Consider the following 21569-nt stretch of genomic DNA (forward strand, 5'->3'; position numbering starts at 1 on the left):
GCGGCCCCGGGACGCGGCACCAGGTGAGCGACCGCGGGTCTGCGCTCGGGCTGCCCCCGGCTCTGCCGGGCCCTTGGCACTGGTTTGTGCCGCTCGCCTGCCCTCGTCTTGGGGCCGGGATCCAGCTTCGTGCCGGTCTGGCTGCGGGGCAGCGCCTCTGCCCTCCAACGGCGTCCCCGGGTGGCGGGTGCCTGTGTGCCTCCCGGAGCAGGAGCAGGCAGCGGGGCCGACCCCTCTGGGCCGTGCCGGCGGCGATGCAGAGGTGATGTTCCGGAGGGTTTCGCAGCCTCTCGAGAGAACTGCTCTCCGTCCCTTTTTCTCGCCTCCGCCTCCTGCCCCAAAATCAGCTCCTCGGCTAAGGGCCCCGAGATCCCCCTCCCTGGCAGGAAAGCCGTTGGCAAGGGAAGGGGCCGCGGGCCGGGAAGTGGAGGAAGCCAGCCCCAAACGTCTTAAGCGGAAGGGGAAATAGAGGGTGAGGCAAAGGTCTGTTTTATGAGGGCGCCGCAGAGGTGCCAGGGAGGTCAGCTCCCTGCATGCCCCGCGCTCGCCCATGAAGATAAGCTGCTGTGCCATCTCTGTGCAGCGCCACACCTACATCCCCGGTGCCCGCCGCTGCGGCTCTGAACCCTTCGCAGCCTCGGTGAGGGCTGGGGGAGCCAGGGGAGTCACCGATCTCTTTTGGCTTTTGGTCCTGGGGTGCAGGAGGATTGAAGTGACCTGCCTGTTTGCTCCCGGAGACTTGGCCGGTGTTTTAGCGTGCTGGATTTTCTACCTTCTCGAAGCCCTTATTCCCACAGGCCTGGGGGCGGCTTGAATATACAAGTGCCACATTCTTGTCCACCCCAGGTCTCTTGAATATACACCCCTACCCCCTTGGGGCCACAAAAGTTGGTCCCCATTAGGCTATGCAGTTTAGATTAGCTTCCAAGTGTCTGCAGTTTGGGGATAAGGAGTTGTCTGGGACTTGGGGTGCTGATCAAACCCAGCACCCTTGAATTGATCCCTGGTGCTAGGGTGGGTGCTTCTGCGTGTGTGTTTGCAGTTACTGCTGATGTGTTGACCGTCTGGGTGGGTGGGATGTAGTCCTAAGAGAGCGACAGGAGGGTTGACTTCTGTCCCTCTGCGGGCGGGGAGAAAGGAGGGTAAGGAGAGCGTTCAGTGTTCAGACCTGTGATATTCCGAAGAAAAAGAAATTGAAAGTAAAAGGTTTCCCATCGGCAGAGAAAAAGGAACAAGCCCGGCTGAGACTCACTTCCTGATAGGGTTTTGCAAAGGGTAAATATGAAAAGGCTCGTGATACGGCTGTTTTCAGGAACTGGGGCTTTTAAGAAAGTGATGGCTGGGAATTTTTCGTGGGCAGGAGCTCAGTGTGCATGGGAAGACTGCTCCATTGCTGGCAGAAGGGCGTCAACAACGAGAGCATTGAACCGTTTGGGTGCAGCGTGGACCAAGTGTTCCCGACTGGGTTAGGATCTGAGATTATGACTTACACTGAGTAAACTGCACCTCTCGTTAGCGATGTGTTACTCTTCACGGGTAACCTGGACAGGTCCACTGGCCATCTAGGTGTTCTCCCGCCTTGCACCTGAGAGAGAATGATTTGGCCCTTTGATCTCTTGAAACCTTAAGAATATTTAGTTTGGTTTGGGATTTCAACTCAAAGTATTATTAAAGTGTTCTGCATACTCTAAAACATGTTCAGAAATGAAGGCGCAATCTTAGTATTTACCAAATCCTAATTGTGTTCTTTCTTTGCGGGGGGCCTGAGCCCTGCCTCAGGGAACGAGGGGATGGGGTGCGTGTGTGTGCGTGGTACCTGGGAGGTTATACCACCCTGAGTTTAGGTGAACTTGTATTGCTAGTTATACATTCCCTCCTAGGATGCTCTTGTTTTGGGATGAGATTGAATCTTTCCAGTGTCGTAAATGAATGTCCCTTGGGGAGTTATACTGGTATAACAGTAGTGTTATACTAGTGGAATGTTTGCCACTCTTGTGCAATTGGATCTAAAACACTTTTATTTTTCAGTCGCAATTAATGCCTGGACTTTACTGTTCACAGATCTCAACAGCTGTGTATAAAGGAAGGTCTGTATTCTCCCCATTTTGCAGGTGGGAAAGCCAAGTGTCGCAGGGCACTAAGGTGCCTGCTCCTATAAGAGCAGAAGCTGCCTGGGGAGAGGGCCCTGAGAGCAAGACGGGAGCCCACAGGTGCAGGATCCTATGGCAACAGGCTAATGAGTCAGTTAGCCTGTGCCTGCACCGGGTCAGCTGACCGGAAGAGGCAGGGCCCTGGGCAAATATAAACCCCAAGGGTGGGACCAGAGGGGATGTTCTCTGGCAGCAGCTAAGGGGAAGAAGTGCTCAGGGAGGACCTGATATGCTGCATACTGGGCTTATGGGGCTCCAGGAGCTCAACAGGTACCATAGCCTGCAAAGCACTTGGTGCCGGGGGAAGTTGGACTTTTAAAGGGACAGAGCACACCCTGAGCTGCTTATATTACATTATAGCCCAGGGGCTCGTGTTTAAGTTGCTGTTTATAAATACCAGAGGACTGGGCTGAGGCTACTGGGGAAGGGGGAGGCCTCATTGGGGACCCACTACGGTGTGGGGACCCCATCACTAGAGAAGAGTGCAGTAAAGGGGGTGAGCAGATCCCAGCGCCAGTGTGGGGCATGGAGATGGGGCTGCGGAGAGCCACCTTCAGTACCGTCTGCAAGGCCTGGGGCATGGTAATGGGACGGTTTTGGAGCCACGCATCTAGCCCATAAGGCTGAGGGTGCCCTGTGAGGCATCCACTTTGAGCGGGATCCAAGAATTCAGCAGGGTCCAGCAGACAGACTCAAGGGCAGCCTCCCAATCTACCAAAATTACCTGCAAGATGTGGCGGGCAAGAGAGAGAGTGCCTGTTGGGCAGGATTGGCACGGTCAAGGACCCCTAGGGCTATTGCAGCCATCCCCGGGGACCCCATCCCGTGACACCTAGGCACAGAGCAGTGGAGTGAATCAGTGGCAGAGCTCACAGTGGGACCAGAGTCTCCTAGTAGTGTCTGGTCCATTTTATCTGGCCTCCTCTTGTTTTGTGTGTATCCTATTAGCAAATTTAAAGGCTGGCCAGCCTTTAAATTTGCTAGTGCCATCTAGAGCCTGAATACATCAAAGTACCATCCAAGCAGAAGCTAATGATGCTTGCGTGGGGGCCGGGATCAGAGAGGCTATCACTCTGTTGGTACGTTGGCAGTTGTCTCGGTGCCTGACCTTTCTGCATCACAGGCAGCCAAGCGGGAGATGGTGATTGCAGCTGGCCAAGTCTGGGATGGAGGAAGCCAGCTGCCTATCCAGGGGCTCATGTCAAGTGTTGGATGCTCTTGTTCTGACCCTCTCCCTGTGGTCTGGAGGCTGGTTTCTGTTCCTGACTTGGCTACAGACTCCTCCATGACCCCAGTGGCTTTCCTTTTCTGTGCCTGCGTTTCTCCTTTGTCTGCAAACACTCTAAGCCCTGCATGTGAAAAACCGGATCAACCTTCACGCTTGTTGGCCCATCTAGGCCTGCCTGGTGCTTTCGTCCCAGTGGATGCTGGTGGGTGGGTTGGAGAGTAGCTTTCCCCCCATTGAAGCAGTTTCAGGGAACTTGGGGCTCCAAATCCTTGCTTAGCGGCAGTCTCTATCTCCGGAGCAGAAAGCAGGACAGCAGTCTCTGGGAAGCATAAAAAGTAATTGGGGGTCAGAGAGATCAGTCCTTCTTGCAAGCCATACCTCAATCCCCCAGCTTCAGCAGGCAGGGGAGAAGGGAAGGCCTGTGGCTGGGTTAAGCTCTTGGAAAGAATCCTATTAGGAGAACACGTGGATCAAATTCTAACCATGCCGCCTGGGCCTGTTTGAGGTTGGGCAGAGGAGAAGAAAGTTCATTGCCTCCACGTGCGCAGTGTAAACCTTCCAGTCCACTCTCGGGGCCTGCAGCTCAATGGAGCAGCTTAGCAAGATATCTCGCGGATGCCAACTCTTGTTGGAGCCAACTGCATGGTTGGGACCATCCCAGCTGTGCCTTTGGTCCAGTAAACAATACCATCACAAGACCTCTTGCCTCTGCAATATTTCCTGAACCATCTTGGCAAGGACATCTCTTCAAAGCTAAGAGGAACAGCTTTACATTTAATGATGGATATGCAAATGAGCAAACTTTGCATTTCTATGAACCCTCGTTCCCACCTCGTTTAGATGAATAGGGACTGGTTCTGCAAGAGGGGTCAGTCCTCTTTTTACCTTGAGCAGTCCAATCCAACCCAACCCCCCTGTTTTCACATGGGGAAACCAATCCAGGCTGGTCTATACATGACAACCAAAAAAGATTGTTACCTGTGTTACAACTTAAAACCATGAAGGGGATGTTGTGGCTCAATGGATCATCAAAAACCCACGACTCCATATCCCCACAGGCAAAAAGCAGGGATAATCCCAGCCTTGTAAGGCAGGGTGATAAACACCTGCGGATATGCAGGGTCTCAGGATTAGACTTGCATGTACCCTAAACATTAGGCATGGGTTTAGGGAGTCATGAGGTTTGGGCGTGTTTAAGTCTGTGGTTTTTATTTTAAGGGTTTGAATGAGAATTAATAGCCTCTCGGTAAAGCGAAACGGGGCGTTAAAAAAGCTGCAGCGGGCAAACCATTTGGATGATTGAGAAGACGCCAGCTTGAGGGATTGCCATAACTATCTCCGCATTACCAAGCTGAATCATTTGCAAGTCATCCAACTTAGTCACACCAGACCCTTTTAGAAGCTGCTGCAGAATTTCCTGTGTCGGCATCGGTGCAGCCGTAGACGGTCAGCGTTGCAAGGCCCTCTGGGTAACTATCCCACAGTTCCCAGTGCAGCTGTCACATCCAGCACCGAACTGGTGCAGCGTATAATGGGGCTTTGTCCTGCTGAAGGCAGGTCCGGTCCAGGTTGCATTTGAGAAATGGCAAGGAGTACTCTTGGGGGTGCACGGGAGATGTGCAGCATTGTCCTAAGAATAATCGTGAATGTGTGGACGGGGAATGAGAGCTAGCAGTGCAGGGGAAGCGAGGCTGCAACCAGAGGAGGAGCTGGGCTGCATCAGCGAGAGTGTAAATCCTATCAAGGGGGAGAAAGTTGGGAAAATGTGATGGTCTGGCAGGGATTGGAGAGCAGGCTGCAGAGGGGAGGAGCCAGGAGGCTGTCAGGAAACTTGCAGAGATAAAAGGAGGCATAAAGCTTAAAGTGCCCAGAGAAATGAAGTGAAACTGGATGCTGAGAAACTGAGTGAAACTTGGATGCTGTTCGAAGTGCCTAGCGCTTGCCTTGCAGGTGAGCGAGGATCCGGGACCAAAGGACAGGCTTTGAGTCTCTACTTGTCTCCTCCAGTGCCAGCATGTGCTGGCTGCACTCCTTGTATCACTCCAGAGGCCTCAGTCACTTATTGCTTGTGTGTGTTTCTCGCTGACTTCTGCAGGATAAAGCTGAGACCATCTTCCCCTCCACCCAAGCTCCCCTCCACCATGGCCTCAGGGAACAGCAATGACCCTCCAGGGAGAAGGAATAGCAACGGGTTTGGGAGAAGAAACAGCAATGGGCAAAGACGGCTGTCGGGGATCAACACAGGTAAAAGGGATTTTGTTGTGTTTGGAGGTGGGTGGGTGGGGGCATAAACTAGTTTTTCAGTTCTCTTCCATTTTGATTAGTTTCTTATTCTCTCATTTCTTTAAAAAAGAGAAAGAGGAGGGAGCCCTGGGCTAGGCGGACTTGGTTTCAAGTATGTGGTAGTGGAAGTGAAACTCCAGTCTCACTGCTGAGCGTTTCATGGAAAGGCATTTTTTAAACACGCAGCACACCAAGTCACAGAGGTTATTTGGAGGATCACACTAAAGCTCTGCAGCTTGCTCTGCATGCTGCCCTGCCAGCGTGCTTCAGTCCTGGGTGGTCCTTGCTATTGCTGTCTGTGCCCCTTGAACCTGACCTACAGCCCTCAACACTAGCCCAGTGCAAAAGCATCTTCTGAGCAGAGCCTATTCAATCAAGTGAAGAATATGAAACGAATGGCTGCTTGCTAAGAAGGCGAGACCAGCCAGCTCATGCCATACATTGTTTTCTATCGGTTCAGCTCTCCATGACTTTATTGGCTTGGCTCTCTACTGCTTGCATGTCAGCCAGCACATAAACTCGGACCCCGCTGGCTACCTAAAATACAGCTTGGCATACCTGCAATGGGGAATATAGAGGCAAAAATCTTGCCTTCATTACGGCACGTGTGCAGAACTTAACGGACTGTGTCAGTCATTGTGTTTGCTAATAAAAGGTGTGAAACTGGGTGCAGAGCTGAAAGGAACCTGGGCAGATGCTTCCACTCCACGTTTTGTCCGAAGTCCACAGAATACCTATGCACCACGCGCTCCTAAGCGTGGGTGACTTCTTACCTGTTTTGCAGATGGACTGTAAACGAGCTGAGTCACGACAGCTCTGTCAACAGTGCAGTGTTGGTGACGGTACCTAACTGTTTATGCAGTTCAGCTCACCTCTAGCCCAGAGCTCTTTAATTGGTGTCATTATGTTGTTTGTATTGCGGCGGAGCCGGGGGCCCAACTGGGCTTGCGGCGTCTTTAGGCACACAGTCCCTGTCCTACCAAAGTTTGCAAGGTGCATAGAAAGCGGTTTACTCGTGCCAGACTCCCAGTGAGGTCAGTGAGATTTTTTGCTTGAATAACAACTGAGGAGCCTATAAATAAGTGGGCACCTTTTGGGTGGTGTTTTCAAAGCGTTTGTCATTGGCCTTATTTTTCTTGCTCCAGAGAGCCCATGCGAGTCTTTGTATGTACATCCAGTTCAATTTTTCAGTTTGAATTTGCCTTCCTTTCTCAGGTAAAAACTGTACAGATGCCAGCAGGAGCTGAGCTGTATTGTTGCCTCAGCCCTATGCTGCAAGACTGCAAGGACTGGAAGGATTTTTGGCAACAGGTGTCTGGCCTAGCTGAATTTGAGTTGGGGGAGTGAAGGATGGGGGGAAGCTTGATTTTTTTTTTTTTTTTTTTTTTTTTTTTTTCCCCTGCCTGTTTTTTGCCCATTTCTATTTGGGCATCATAGCACAAACAGGGGACCCTGAGATGAGATAGCTGCTCTGCAATGCTTGTCTAACACCTGCTGTCTGCAGGATTGTACCCTGTGGGGCAAGCAAGCATGAGGTATGTGGGATAATCCAACTTGCACCTACCACGGGGTTAGAGGAGTACAGCGATGTACCTCATACTCTAATGCATGCTGTCTTATCTTGCAGTACCTTACTTGTGTGGCTCTGCCCTTTGGATGGGATCATGAGGCGTAAGGGAACTGTTTGATGCTTAGGGGAAAGAAAATTCTCTTGTTACCAATTTGATTATTTTCTTCATATTTTTAGTTTTTTACGCTACTGGGATCTTAGTGGATAGGTCCAGAACTGTCTCAGATTCAAACTTCATTATTTTTGGACCCCGGAAGACTTAAGAGCAGCAACAGCAGTGTTTGAAAAACTCTTACCTTCACAGTTTCAGGCCTAGCCAGACTTATTTAGCCCAACTCCTTTGCTAAAATCTATATTTTATAAACACATACTTTATTCTCCTAAAGCTTTTCTGGGCAGCACCCCGGAGTATCGTCTTGAATCCTACACCCCCACCACCCAAACTCTGCTTGGAGCATGAGTTAGACTGCCATTGGTATCTGTCTGGACCTTCTGTTTTGAAGCTAGGGATCATTGATTGTTTAAAAAGGCAAAAAAGGACTGGATTTGCTGTAGGTAGCTGGTGCCATAGAGGTAGGCTCTACCCAAGCAGAGTGTATCCTGTGAAAAGGGGAGACTTTTCACAGCATAGCTGCACAGGAGATTTAACCAGGGAGGCAGGTGGGTGCAGTGCTGGGGGTACTTAATTCAGGGATTCACAGGTAGGGATAGCCTTCCAGCCCTGGCCCTAGTCTGTTTGTGCCTCAGTTTTCTAGGGCTGGTTACCAGAGATGCTGTACAGTGCTACAATATTAGAGAAATGGTGTTGTATACATACCTTGAATAGATGAATCAAAAGAAGGGGAGGTTACACACAGGAGAAAGGAACAAGAGTCCTGCTAGGTTCATAACAGAACGGATCTGTTTTCATAAGCGTTACAATACAACCAACCTCTCCATCCCTCATATTTTTCTGCTGCTGTGGGGAACACTTGACCTGTAGATCTCAAAGTACTTGTCCAAGTAAGATGAGCATTACAATCCCCATTTCACACCTGGAGAAATTGAGACACAGAGGGTTGCCGTGACTTGCCTCAAGGATATGCAGTGGCAGCAAACAGAAGCCAGATGTCCTGGCTGTCACTCAGCTGGGCCCCATCTATATAAAGTGGGAATCACTTCCTCTCTGACCCTCTGGAGTCATTAACTTATCTGCATTTCAATAACCGGGATAGGCTAAGAGAGTGTTGCAGAATCAAGTCCTGAATAGGGCTTCGGTCTTGGCAATGAAGTTTTGCACTGGCTACATGAACTGCATGAACAGTTACTTATGTGGCCTTATTGACAGACCCACAATGGCTTGATCTTCCCTTTGACAAAGCCACCTGCAGAACAGGTTTAAAAACAGGTTAGCTGCTCAGAGCTGGATGCATACTGTTTGAAATGTATAGATTTTGGACAAACTCAAGCTGACTCCTTTCTTCCAGGCATGCAAGTAGGATCTCTGACACTGTGCAGGCATAGACTATTGGATCTTCCCACCAAACTGGATTTATATTCCACAGATACAGCCAGTGGGTGGCTAGTTAAGAAATTAGACCATGGATCTCTCACTTTAAATGCAGCTGATGTAGAAAACCTAGCTCAGATTGGAGGGTTTCTGCATGCTTGAATATTATGTAATTGGGGTGGCAGCTGTTATCTGTAGAGAGGGTGAGAAGCACTGCTGACCTAATTTCTTTTTAAAACAGCAACTCAAAATTAGGAATGGGTTCTCCTACCAAGATGGGCAAAATTGCTCTTCTGACAAATATTGCAAGACACTGTAGCATGTAGACACCAGTCTTGTCGCTGAAGTGTACCTTGTGGTTCTGGGGTTGTCATTTAGGGACAGACTGAGTGAAAATGTAGTGATTCTACTGAGTCACTGGTGCAGTTGCTAATGAGGTGAGAATGGGCTGTGATGGGCCTGGGTGTATGAAGCTTGCAAAGAACTTTTTTCCAACTCCTCCACTGGTCTAATAAAAGACATTGCATTACCTGCCTATGTCCTTAGACCAACACCGCTGCAACCAAAACCCAGTGTGCATATATTTTAGGGCTCTTTTTTTCTTTAAATGGAGGCTGTTGGCTTCTCCAGAGAACAATGGAAAATGAAGAAAGATGAGAGATGGCTGGCTCTGTGCATTTCTGGTCTATTTTCTTGAAACCACTGTGGGAATTGGGACTGAGCTAGGCCCCTTCCAAAGGCAAAAAGGTCCCCCTGTTTTGAGTGTAACATAACTCCTTCACCTGCAGCACAGGATTGATTGAATTGGCCTTTGGCCTGCCTGGAAATGGGAACATAGCTCAGATAGGCAGTGACAATATGTAGGGATTGCCTGGGGGTGCACTTGCCCCCCCTGAGAGCTCAGGCAATGGGCAAGCGGGAGCCCCCCTGCGAGCGCTGGCTAGGGAGTGGGAGCGCTATCAGTGAGATTGGCCTTGGGGGGACCCCCCCCAGCCCCTGACTGGTTACTGGGGGGGCATGTGCCCCCCGACTAAGGTGGCACCAGTTGCCCATGCAGATAGGGAGTCAGATTTCCAGGTTTTGACACTGGGTGTGCCACTGACTTAATGTGTAGCCTTGGGCATGTCACTTCATGTCTGTGCTTCAGTGTTCCCTTCTCTGACATGGGAATTAGTTTGGAGTAAGCAGAGATCTGGTAAGTAGAGGGGAGGTTTGGGCCCAGGTCTTAGCTAGCTTTTCCTCTGCTCTGCTGCATCAGCAAACATACCGTTTCCCTGCTCCACCTTGGGGTGTTGGCATATTGGGTGCATTGGCTACAACCTCCCTGGGTGTACTTCCAGGTGCTCTGTGTAATGTCTCTGTGTCTTGTTTCCTGCATTGTTTCAGCCTGTGGTGACTCACTGGTGGAAGCAGTGAATCAACATGCACCATCAGAAACTGGGCCTTGCAGGGGGAATTAACAGCACCAGGGACACACCCTTACCTCCAGCAAATGGAATAATAACCCCAAATTGACAGTGCACTTGAGCCGGGAAAGACGATGGTTCAGGCTAGGGGCCCTCATGCTGGATCAGCTGCTCCCAAGTGGGACATGCACCCTCCACTCACCTAAGAGGTGCTCACTCGGGCAGGGGCTGTGCAGGATCCTTCCAGCATGACCCAGAGCTGCAAGGCTTTCCCCCGAGAGTGAGAAGCTGGCTCAGTCAGCATTTGGCCTCTGCTAAGATTGTCAGTAGTGGGCTCCATAACAGGGATAAATTGTCCCTTGGGAAGTGGACTGGGAGCCACCAAATTCGTTTCACAGAGGCCATGAGCCACCCTCGCTTGGCAATGACTTTAGATCGCTTCTAATGTGGGCTTGAGTTAAACGTCCTCTGAAAGTAGCAGGCCTCACTCCAGTGCCCTGAGGGAAGGCTCCTGAAAGAAAGAGCTGTCTCGGTAATCATTTTTAAGACCTCAAGATAAGCAAATACTTTGCTGTATTCCTGCTGCCTGGACACAAGGGGAGTTGGCATAGCAGGAAGTGGTATTTTTTTAATGCAAAATTAGCAGTCCCCCAGGTATTTAGGTCATGGGGCAGATTCTGTGTGATATATTATAGGAGTGGCTAACCTGCACCAGGTGTGCCACAGGTGGCATGGACAGCTTCTGTGGTATGTAGTTGGAGATGAAGGAACAGGCAGGGAGCAGAAAGCAGAGCAGCAGCTCAGACAAGGAACACAAGGGAGGGGGAGCAGACAGCAGAGTGGCAGGCTAGGCAGGGGAACAAGATTGAAGTGGCACTTGGGGAGGGTGGTGGTTAAGTTGTGGCACACTTGCTGAAAAGATTGGACCCCTCTTGTATATTGGAAAGGAAGCTCCTTTGCCACCCCTCCCCGGTGATGCTAAATGAGACTCTCACTTCTAGCAGTGTGAACTGAGAGTAACTCCACTAAGCCCTGGGGAAATCTGGATTTTCAGAAGCAAGGACCGTCTGCCTTCAGCGGGAGCAGTGGGTGCTCAGCTGTAAATGTGTGTCCATACAGCTTATGCTAAGAAGCCAGGCTGTCCCCTCAGGGGTGGACCGTGGCCAACTGGCATTGGCTGTGGATCGTGGACAGGTGAGACCTGATTTTCATTGGGTTGTGCTTAGCGCTTTGGGTAAAACCAGCATGACATCAGGGAAAGGCCCTTTCTTTGTTTATATACAATGGGATTTTTTGACAGCAGCCTGGCACTTTAGGAGATCAGGCAGCCTTGTAGAATGGGGGATTTTTGGTGCCTGCTGCTGTCTTATTGTATTGCACCCGAGGGTACAATTGCACCCATTGTCATAGCTACATAAGCTGCGGGAGGCACATTTTGGCCTGCAGCCACTCTGATTACAAGGAGGTTATCAGCCATTGTGCAAACAACTACACCTCTTAATGCACAGCACAGTTATTCAATAATGGCTGGCAGGGACACTGTCAAGTGAAGACCTTCTGTCTGAATGCTGCTGGTGTGTGCATTGGGCTGGGCAAGGTGCAGTCCCTGCCCTACGGAGAATAAAACTCAGCAAAGCAGATTTTTTCTTGTAGGGTAGCTGCTTTTGTACCTCTGCAGATATAGGCTGGGATCACGAGGCTCATCTTCTGGCAGTGTACAGCCAATGAAGGGAAAGGCTGCTATGCCATTTTCTTGCCTGTTGCAGGCAACGGTGGGGAGGGGCTTAGCAGCAGGGAAGAGGGGTGTAGGCAGGGTGCTCCCATATCCCCAATCCCTGGCTGCAGTTGCATCCTTGCAGGTGCATCTGTATGTTCATTAATGCGCAATAGTTACTGTGCATTTAATTTAGTACTTGTAAAATCAAGTACTAAATAAATGCGCAGTAACCAGAGTTACTGCGCAGTAGTGCCAGCGAACGCCTTTTCAGTGACACTACTGCGCAGTACCCGTATAATACTGCGCAGTCATGTATTAGCGCTGTCCGTGCTGTGACGTGCTACCGCGCAGTGTTGTTAGGCTGCCACACAATTTGTGTCTCGTGTAGATGCTCCCTGCTCGCAGTGATACGTAGCCAGCAGAAATACACAGCAGCTCTTGGAGAGCTCCAGCCGAACTCCCTATGCCAGCTCTCTCTGGAGGCTTGGCCCCACCCTAGACTGCAAGGAGGAGTGCAAAGGTGAGCCGGGCTTGAAGCCATTTGGACATCAGCCCTTCCAGCTGAGGTTTTGGAGCTCAGCTGCGTCCCTGGAACGTGAGCCCAGTGGTGCGGCCCCGCAGGGGGGTGCAGCCTGGAGCCTTTCCTGTGGGACAAAGGCATTTCTATACCATGGCAGCCCTTCTGTGACACTTCTGTAGGATAGCGCTGATAAAGAAATAAGCTTCCTCTTACTGGGTTTTCTAAAAATAACCCTGGGTCTCTAAGAGGGAGAGGGTTTTCTTTTTTTTTTAAATCCTATTTCCTCTTTTGTCCTGTTGGTTTATTTACTTTTTGTTCCACTGAAACTATGAGTCAGACAGTTTCGTTTTTGCAGCCGCAGGCCTGTACAGTACCCTTCGCCTCCGGTTCCCCCTGAAAGCAGGAACTGTTTACTCCAAATAAACCTGGTCTCGGCTGAATCCACAACAGTCCTCTGCACGTGCGGCCGGCAGCCTTGGCCCTGTCCCCTCGCCTGTATTTACACAACCCGCACTGCGCTACCTATAATGCCGGCAGGTACATCTGGGCTGAGCGGCTTTCTGCCAGTGTAGCTCCACCAGCCTGTCGGGGGGTGAGGAGTGAGATCCCTGATGGGGATGGCCACACCAGCAGCAATGCTGTTATACTGGTAAACCTGTGCTTTTACTGGTCTTGCTTGTTCTGCTTGTGGGTGTGATTTATTATACTAGTGCAAAGCACGGCTTGGCTGGCCTAGCTGTGTCCACACTTGGGCTAGAAGTGCAATACAGAGCTCTGAGGCATACCAGCAAAGGCCGTCTGTGCAGATGCAGCTAATGCAGACAAAACCCATTTTCCCAATAAAGCTTCTGCTGTTCGGTGAGTTGGTTAATGATGCTGGGGAAAGAGCTCTCTTTGCTGGTACAAACTGCATCTTCTCTGGAAAGCAAAGTGTGCCCAGGGGCTACTGTACCAGTAAAGCTTTCCTAATGTCAACATGGCCTTTGACCCAGGCTATCCACATCCCAGTTGCAGACGTGCCCTCGGCCTCACCTGTCCACTGGTCATTTAGCCAGGTGTTTGCTTGGAGCAGTATCCATATTATGGGACAGCCTTGCAAAACCGTCTTGAGCCTCTTTTTCTGCAGAGATGCTGAGCACCCCCAAATCCATTTAATGTCAATGGGAAGGCCAGTTCTCTGAAACTCCTATGTGTAGCCTGTACCTAGACTTGAACTGAAATGCATGTGGGCCCCATTCTTCCCTGCTTTGCACCTTTTTTAAGTAAACCACAGTACGTGGTAATATTTGGCACAAATGCTGTCGGGAGACACTTTGGGGCACTGGTAAGGAGCTGGGCTCTGATACCTCTGGGCTAGTCCCCTCTGCTGTGGTTCAGTCACCTTACCAAGAAGATAGTCCTCACCCAGAAAACTTGGGGTGCAGCTCTTTTCAGAGTGCTCGCTGTAGGCCAGCTCGCTTACCTCTGTGGCTCTGACTGCAGTAGGTTTAAGTGAGCCCATTTTACAGAGTGGGAAATGGAGGTCTTATGTGAGTTTCCCCATGGTTTTGGGGGGAGCTGGCAGATTGCAGTCGGGACTAGAGCTCTGGGTTTCAGGCCAGTGCCTCTCCTCTGGGCTGTACTTCCTGTAGCCCTGTGTTGTTGTGCTACAGGAAACTTTATAAGATGCCCATTAAGATGGGACTTACAAGCTGATGTGCTTTGGGGGCTCGCTGTGGCCATCCAGACAGCCTGCTTCACGTGTGTGTCATGTCTGAGCTCAGCATCCTGCCTAACTCCTGGTTGCAGAGACTGTTTAGGACTGCAGCAGGCACACAACATACTCCTTTCCCCTCAAGGGAAATGACTGGGTACATTACACATTCCTTAATGCTCCTTAAATACGGTACATTTAGTTCAGTACTCTGCCAGGCTCTTCCACTCATGGAGGAGCATGGGGGCACATAAGTAGGGGCAAAACTGGCATCCTGTCTGCACTGTGGCTTTGTGCCAGTGGAGTATTTTAACTCATGACAGCAACAGCAACAAACTCTCCCCTTGGGCTTTGTTTCATGGACCCGGTTGCCAGTTCCCTACTGACTCATTTCCTGCCTGTGCGCCAGGCCTGCTCTGTTTCCTTGCATGTCATGGCTGAGCTGAGAATACCTGGCCTGCTCGACTGAGAGCTGTTTACTATCCTGCAAAGGAGGAAGCTGCTGCTGTGTCCAGAAACAAGGCAGCCTTACCCCAAACAACCCCCACCGACTTCCTGGCCGGGGCCTCCAGCCCCACCAAGCTTTACCACCAACTTGCGTCTTGTGTGCTTATTTGTGCTCAAAGCAGAGGACTGGGGCTTCTGCTCCCAGAGAGCCGGTGGGTATCAGATGGTGGTGGAGGGTAACAGCCTTTTATCACAGGAGCTGGGTTTAAAATGGGGGTCGGTGAAGTCCCTGCATTTAGTGCAGCTGGTCTGAGCTCGCACTGAAATGTGCCCTTGTGAAAAGGGTTAAGACTTTTTTTTTTTTTTGTTTTTTTAAATCCTAGTGGCCATGTCTGCACAAGATACTTACTGCACATTAGCCTAATAATATTGCACGGTACTGTGTCACGGCAAAAACCATAGCCTACTGTGCAGCGTTATTAGACTAATGAGCAGTAAGCATCACTAAATAGCCATGTGCCGGTGCTACTGTGCCGTAACTCTAGTTACTGTGCATTCAGTATTTCATTATGGAAGTACTGAAGTAAATGTACAGTATTTACGGAGCATTAACGAATGTGTAGATGTACCCAGTCAAAGGAAAGGAGTATGTCGTGTGCCTGCTGCGGTCCTAAATAAGTCTCTGCAACCAGGAGTTAGGCAAGATGCTGAGCCCAGACATGAGCTTCCTGTTAGCTTAGGCAGGTCACGCTGAGGTTACAAACCTGCCTGACCCTTGTTACTGCCGGGCTGATGGGTGTGAGATCAGACGGCGCGTGATCCAGGCAGAAGCTAGGGACGGCCTCACAGTGACTAACAAGCCCTGTTTGCTCAGTCTTCATGCTCAGAGCTTTCCCGTGATAGTGCCATGAGTCATTGTGGCAGCTACACCACTCCAGCTATTTAAGACTTGATGTGTTGCTAGCAACTGTTCGGCAGGGAACTATCCTGCTTTGTGTGCAGAGAGGTGATGGTGGGTTCTTTCTTTTCTCCCTTTTTATTGATGATTTTGATTCCTTGAAAATGCATGTCAAAAGTTCAACAGCTAGCACCATTTGCACTGGCAGCACTGCCAATCTGGGACGATTAAGCACCTTTGTAGGGCGTGGGACTAAGGCTTAGTCAAAAACCAGGAGCCCCTTGTGCTGAGTCCCATGTAAGAGCATTTTTAGCTTATTCTCTAGCTGCCTTTCTACAAACTTAAACAAGCCCAGGCTAGGCCAGAAGAGCACCCACACAGGTCTTTGCAACTCGATCATGTTAAAACTCAGTCTCTATTCAGGGATATTAGAATATGAGGCAAGCCCTAAACTGGTTCCTCACTGCTCTTTTACATGGCCTCAGGCTGCTAAAAGCATCCCAGCGCCTGGCAGGGCCTTGCAGATCCATATGCAGACCCCATTTCTGCTGCCAATAGCCTGCTAGCAAATAAGCAGGAACATTAGTTCTGCACTGCAGTTCAAGGGTTCAGACTAATGCATGCAGTGTCCCCAAGAAAGGGGAGAAGGACGTCTGCCTCTCCTGGGTGGGGGGGATATAAATGCAGGAGGATTGGAGTGTTGTTTTGCTTCTGCAGAGACTGGGAGGAATGGGAAGTGGTGAGAAGAGACTTACTAGGAACATCTGAGAAAGGAGAACTTTTCTTACCAAACAGACCAGAAGATCTAGGCTTGGTTAATTTAGCAAAACAAGGGCTGAGTGCAGATGTGACTGCTCCTAGTTAATATACTGGGGGAGGAAACATGAAGAAAGGGAGGGAGCTTTTAAAACTATGGGACAATGTTGGCAAAGAACTTGGGATATGATGAATGCCTCTAGGCTGGCAATCAGAAAAAAAGTTACTAACCGTTGGACGAGAGAGAGGTTCTGGAACAGCCTTTGCATGGACTATTCACACTGCCAGCTGGCTTTGACATATCTTGATATAATTGGGAACATATGGTGCATTTGCCTGAGATAGCTGAGATCTGGTCTCTGACCCAGGCAGTCCCCTCCAGGAGTAGGTTGGGGTAGGTGCAAGACCTGGGGGAAACCGGGCAGCTGCCTGTGTGACTGCTTGTGATTCTGTTCCCCAGAGGACCAGGTGGCTCAGCAGACAGAGGAGGTGTTTCGGAGCTATGCTTTCTATCGCTACCAGCAGGAGAGGGAGGAGAGCACAGAGGAGATGCCCATGGATCCCGAGATTGCTGAGATCCAGCAGGAGCCAGGCAGGTAAGGCCATAACAGGCTGTGCCATTCATCCCTCGCCAGCCAAGCCCAGCTGCATGCAGTATTCTCCCTCTTCTAAGGGCCTCAGCCTGCCTCCCATGGGGTGCCTACCTGTCCCACGTGGGAACTGGGCTTGTCTCTGACTTGTTCCATCCTCTCGGCAGTACCAGTAGCTTGGTGGGCCGGCGCCTGGCCATCATTGGCGACGACATCAACGCGCGGTATGATGCCGAGTTCCGCAACATGCTCAAGTCCTTGCAGCCCACAAAGGACAACGCCTACGAGTACTTCACAAGGATCGCCTCCAGGTGAGGCTGCCAGCATCCTCACTGCTGCCTGGGGAATGGTGGTGGCAGGTGGTACGGTACTCAGGTCTTCGTGGCAGGCACACAGGAAGGGTCAGGCTGAGGAGAAATAAAGAGAAATGAAAGCTTTTCTAGCTTCCTCTATGATCCCAGAGTGCTGGCTCCCCAAACCTACTTGCTGCCCCCAGCTCCTCCCACAGTACATGGGCAGTTATCCTCAGCTTTGGACTCGCTTTGTGAGCTTGTCCTGAGTTTCATGAAGCAACCCCTGATCTCTGCCTGTGTTTCCTGCCTGTCTGCTTCCACTCCTGCACTTAGACACTCATCTTGGATGTCTGCATGTGTAAATGGGTCTTGATGACACATGAGCACCTTCTTAAGTTGGGCAGAGATGGAGGAGCTGGCTCTCCTCCTGCTGACACCACTAAATCAAGAGGGATTATGTTGGACTAGTGGATTTGCAGTGAGGTCAGGCCAGCCTGGGAGGAGAATTAAAATTGCTCTTGGTCAGGCACTCATCAGCTCCCCTTGACCAGACTTTCTCCCAGCTGGGGGAGTCTTGATGGTTAACTGGCCTCAGGGCCTGGTCTTTGGAGGGTGCTGAGCAAGCACAGCTGCAGCTGGAGGCAGCTCTTGGTGCCATGAACTGACTCAATCCAGCCCATGATGCGGTGTATTGTGCCAGCCTTCTTCCTCCACAGCTGTAGTGCGGCAGGCCCAGCTCTTCAGATTTGAGGAGTCACCATTGGGTGAATGAGGAAAGCAAAGAGTCAGAGGAGTGGAGGTCATTCAGACTCACTAGCTGTGGAAGGAAAGTCATGGCTGCTGACGCTCGGAAGCTGTGGGTGAGCAGGGAGCAGGTTTCGATGGAGAAAACGTTGGTCTGGATGTGATTTGCCCTCTGTTGCCTCTCAGGCAGCCTGAGGACAAATACTGGATTCTGGCTGGAGATGAGAGAACTGCTGGTGTGACTGGCTCCTGTGTCAGGCACGAGCTGCCACGCCACAGTGCCACTGGGGTCTGTCGGTCTTGTAGCACTAGGACTCTGTGGGTTGCCCAAACTGCAATAAATGACTTCAGGACTGGCATAGACACTGTTACCAAGCCAGGGTGAAGGGGAGCAGACAGCAGAAAGAATCAGATGTCTGTTTTATAATCCACACCTGCTGTGGAGCCAATGTGGAGACTGTGATTGCCTGCCTGGTTTTGGCTGTTTCACTCTGGATGCTGTGGCTGACAGCCAGAAGTCCAAGTACTTCTGAGCCCCTGTCACTGGATTTTATCTTATAGGTGGGGAACTGAGGTGCTAGATTAGGGGGCAACTTGCTCAGGGTCCCAGAGGAAGCCTTTGGCAGAGGTACCTGAGCCCATCCCTGGAGTGCCAGCCCAGTGCTCTGCTCACAAGGACACCCTGCCTCCCTTAGTTGTGTAAGGTCTTGTCCCGAGGCCTGTTCTGTGCACAGCAAGCAATACTACCCAAGGTGGGGAGGGGGACGTCCACTGCTCCTCAGAGCTGGAGCTCCAGGCCTTGCCCCCCGTATGCACCGTTCTTGGTGTATGTCTAACTGTCTCTTCTGTCCTCTCTTCCTGCTCCCCTCTCGTTGGGAAGCCACACTGCACTGTCTTCGCAGCTATGCCACCCTGAGGCACAGCCAACAGGTAAATTAACCTCTGTCACTCTCCCTCCTGTCCTTCTCAATGTTGTTGTTGTTCCTTCCTCTACCCCTGCTAACTGCCCCCTCTGCCCATGGCACACTCTCTGAAGCCCCAGTCTGCTGTGTGGAGATCCCCACACAGGTGTGAGTCCTGCCTGGATTCAAACCATTTCCTTCAGCTACACAGTGAGAAAACAGCTGTGCTAGGCACCGGAGACCCAGTCAAGAGTTAATCTGGAGTGGTTCACGTGAAGTCGGAACTAAACTGGTGCTAGACCTGCATACAGCGGGGGGGTTGCATTATATCAGGGTTGTAATTAAGATGGGGGGGGGGTGTGTCTTATGGACCTGGGTGTTGCTCAGCGGCCTCTGTGCCCAAAAACCATTACACTGCACTATAAAGGGAGAGGAGAATCCAGCACGTCTATTTCTTTTTGCTCCTCCAGGCCTTGGATGAACTGAGTCCTAACATGTCCAGGCCTCGGTGGGATTCAAACCTGCTTCTCCTTGTCTCACAGATGGGGTGGGTGGGTGGGTATCTGTTCAGACTGTGTGCCCTTATCTGATGGCTGGTGGTTGTGGTAGATGCTGTCTTCTGTTTTTAAAGCCCAACTGCACAGGTATTAGAGTTCAAGTGCTCATGATCCACCAGGCAGCTGTGGGAGCAGTTTGGCAAGGATGCACCCAAAGGGCTGGGATAGCCTGTGGTGCTGGAGAACGTGCCCATGAATTGTCTCCCGCTCCCTGACTGCATGCTCTGGAGCAGCCCTGTGGGGCACAGCAGTGTGCCAGCCCCACCAAGTGCCTGTCACTGCTTCTCACCAGGTGACTTGGCTTTCTTGCAGCTTATTCGACAGCGGCATTAACTGGGGCAGGGTGATTGCACTGCTGGGGTTCGGCTACCGGATGGCGATCCATGTCTACCAGCACGGGATGACCGGCTTCCTCCGAAGCATTGCTCGCTATGTGGCAGACTTTGTGCTCTGCAACCGCATCGCCCGGTGGATCGCACAGCAGGGAGGATGGGTGAGTGGGCCTGGCTTCCTACCCTGCACGGTGGTTGTGCTGGGCACATAAGACATTTCCACCAGCAAGGCAGCTCAGGTGAATATTTAGGGATGTTGAGCTCTGGGGGTGGCAGCACACTGGGAGAGACATTGGATGCTGCTTTGAGAGTTGAGCCACGGATGTGGACATTTGGGTGCTTAAATTCCTACTTGAGACCCTCTGTCCATTTTAGAGTAGTGAAAAAGCACCATCACTGTAGTGTCTGAGCAGGTCACAGTACGGGACCATAGCGCTCTGTTTATAGACGGGGGGGAAATTAATGTGCAGAGACTTAAGTGACTGGCCCAAGGTCATACAAGCAGCTTGCAGCAAAACAAGGGATTTGAACCAGGTCTCTCAGATCCTGATCCTTTGCCCATCCTTCCTCTTTAAAGGAGTGACTATGTTCTGCAGAGGGCAAAGCAGTTGAAGCTCCACTGACTTTGGTGGGAATTGTAGGTCTTGGGTCCTCTGCGAATCCAGCCTGTTGAAGCCACATATCTTGGGGGGGGGGGGGGCGCAGTGGATGACGTCCTTCCACTGGTGACTTAAAGAGTTAAGTTAACCCCTTGGATGCTTCAGATGCTTCCGCTGTAAATGCTGTAGAGCTGGCTGGATAATGAAAACTTGCTCACAACTTTCTGAAGTGGGTTACTTCATATCTGCAGTGATGTGAGTGGGACTGGAATTCATCTCATTGTCACAGGACAGAGTGCTAGCCTGTGTTTAATGATGCTGTCACCAAGATCATGGGCAGGGCATCCCAGAGGGTGGCTGGGTACCCGGGAGTGCCAGCTGAGTCAACAGTTATATCTGCCAGTCTTTCACCGAGCTGGTAATGCTCTCCCGCCAGGTGGCAGCATTGGACCTAGACAACGTTTACCTGAAGTACATGATGGTCGTGCTGATTGTGGTCCTGCTGGGACAGTTCGTGGTACGTCGCTTCTTTGGACATTGACCGTCGTGGAGGCGGAGGCCGAGGGTCTGGCTGAACTCCCTCAACACTCCGCTCTGTAACGACATCTCCCAAGAGAGGGGCTTGGGGAACCACAAAGGGAGATCTGCTTGGACCTACGACCCCTCTTCAACAAAGCACCAGGTTTTCTACCATCCGTGGAGAGACTGTCCCAAAAACTACTCAGAGGCATTGCAGGGGGACAGAAGAGGGGGCAGGGCATTCGTTATCTTATCCAGCTGTTGAGTCCTGGAGCAAGGGCCTTCCCAGTGGGCAGCAACAAGGGAGGGGTTCCAGGCTCCTCAAGTACAAGGAGATCAGAGAAACCCCATTAGAGGAATGAACACCCTGTTACAATAATGCCATTCTCCTTGTCTGCTCAATGGGGTTCTCACGTGCTCCCTGCAAAGGGCACAGATCCCTGTTTTCTCCAGTATCAGCCTGGACCCCGCCTGCACATGTACAACAGAATTATAAGTCACAGGAGGAGGCCAAGCCATGCGGGTTTTGCTTGTAGCTGCCCTTACTGCCCTACAGCCAAGCTCAGATACTCAGCCTTACCAGTTGCTTTTAAAAAGCACCTTGCCTGCCTTTAACCCAACAGAAGATTACTGGCAATCTAGGTGCACCCTAGAGGGGGGCAGGCAGACTCTTCCTGCCAGAATTCAACTCTGGAGATGTGTGTTTTCCCCGCTAGCATCACAGACATGGGGTGGCTTTCGCTGGTCATGAGCCCTTACAGATGCTTCAACCTTAATGTGCTGGCGGGTGTATAAATGAAGAGCTGGTATTGAATAGTATCAAATCAGACTTCCTGAGAAAGTGCTGTCTGCCCTTTCTCAGGCAAACCTTTTTTT

General features: G+C 51.0%; 1 protein-coding gene across 2 annotated transcripts; it reads left to right on the forward strand.

Annotated features, from left to right (window-relative positions):
* Positions 1-2357: 2357 nt before the first annotated feature.
* Positions 2358-21027, forward strand: BAK1 (BCL2 antagonist/killer 1). Of its 2 annotated transcripts, none has more exons than XM_019514198.1 (6): positions 2358-2420; positions 5474-5622; positions 16618-16753; positions 16915-17058; positions 19556-19736; positions 20611-21027. In XM_019514198.1, the coding sequence occupies exons 1-6, from the start codon at positions 2380-2382 to the stop codon at positions 20713-20715; spliced, it is 756 nt and encodes a 251-aa protein (XP_019369743.1). In that variant the 5' UTR covers positions 2358-2379; the 3' UTR covers positions 20716-21027. The 2 variants fall into 2 exon arrangements, with proteins under 2 accessions (XP_019369743.1, XP_019369744.1); XM_019514199.1 differs by lacking the exon at positions 2358-2420 and adding an exon at positions 5084-5328.
* Positions 21028-21569: the final 542 nt, after the last annotated feature.

Source organism: Gavialis gangeticus, unplaced genomic scaffold (genome assembly GCF_001723915.1).
Source record: "Gavialis gangeticus isolate Ggan-Ray unplaced genomic scaffold, GavGan_comp1, whole genome shotgun sequence".
NCBI classification, from domain to species: domain Eukaryota; kingdom Metazoa; phylum Chordata; order Crocodylia; family Gavialidae; genus Gavialis; species Gavialis gangeticus.

Excerpts from the sequence above, each read along its gene's own strand:
- BAK1 (XM_019514198.1), top strand. The coding sequence starts at position 2,380 with ATGCTGCATACTGGGCTTATGGGGCTCCAGGAGCTCAACAG. Across the intron at positions 2,421-5,473 it reads GGGCTCCAGGAGCTCAACAG|GATAAAGCTGAGACCATCTT; the intron begins GTACCATAGCCT and ends TGACTTCTGCAG. Across the intron at positions 19,737-20,610 it reads TCGCACAGCAGGGAGGATGG|GTGGCAGCATTGGACCTAGA; the intron begins GTGAGTGGGCCT and ends CTCTCCCGCCAG.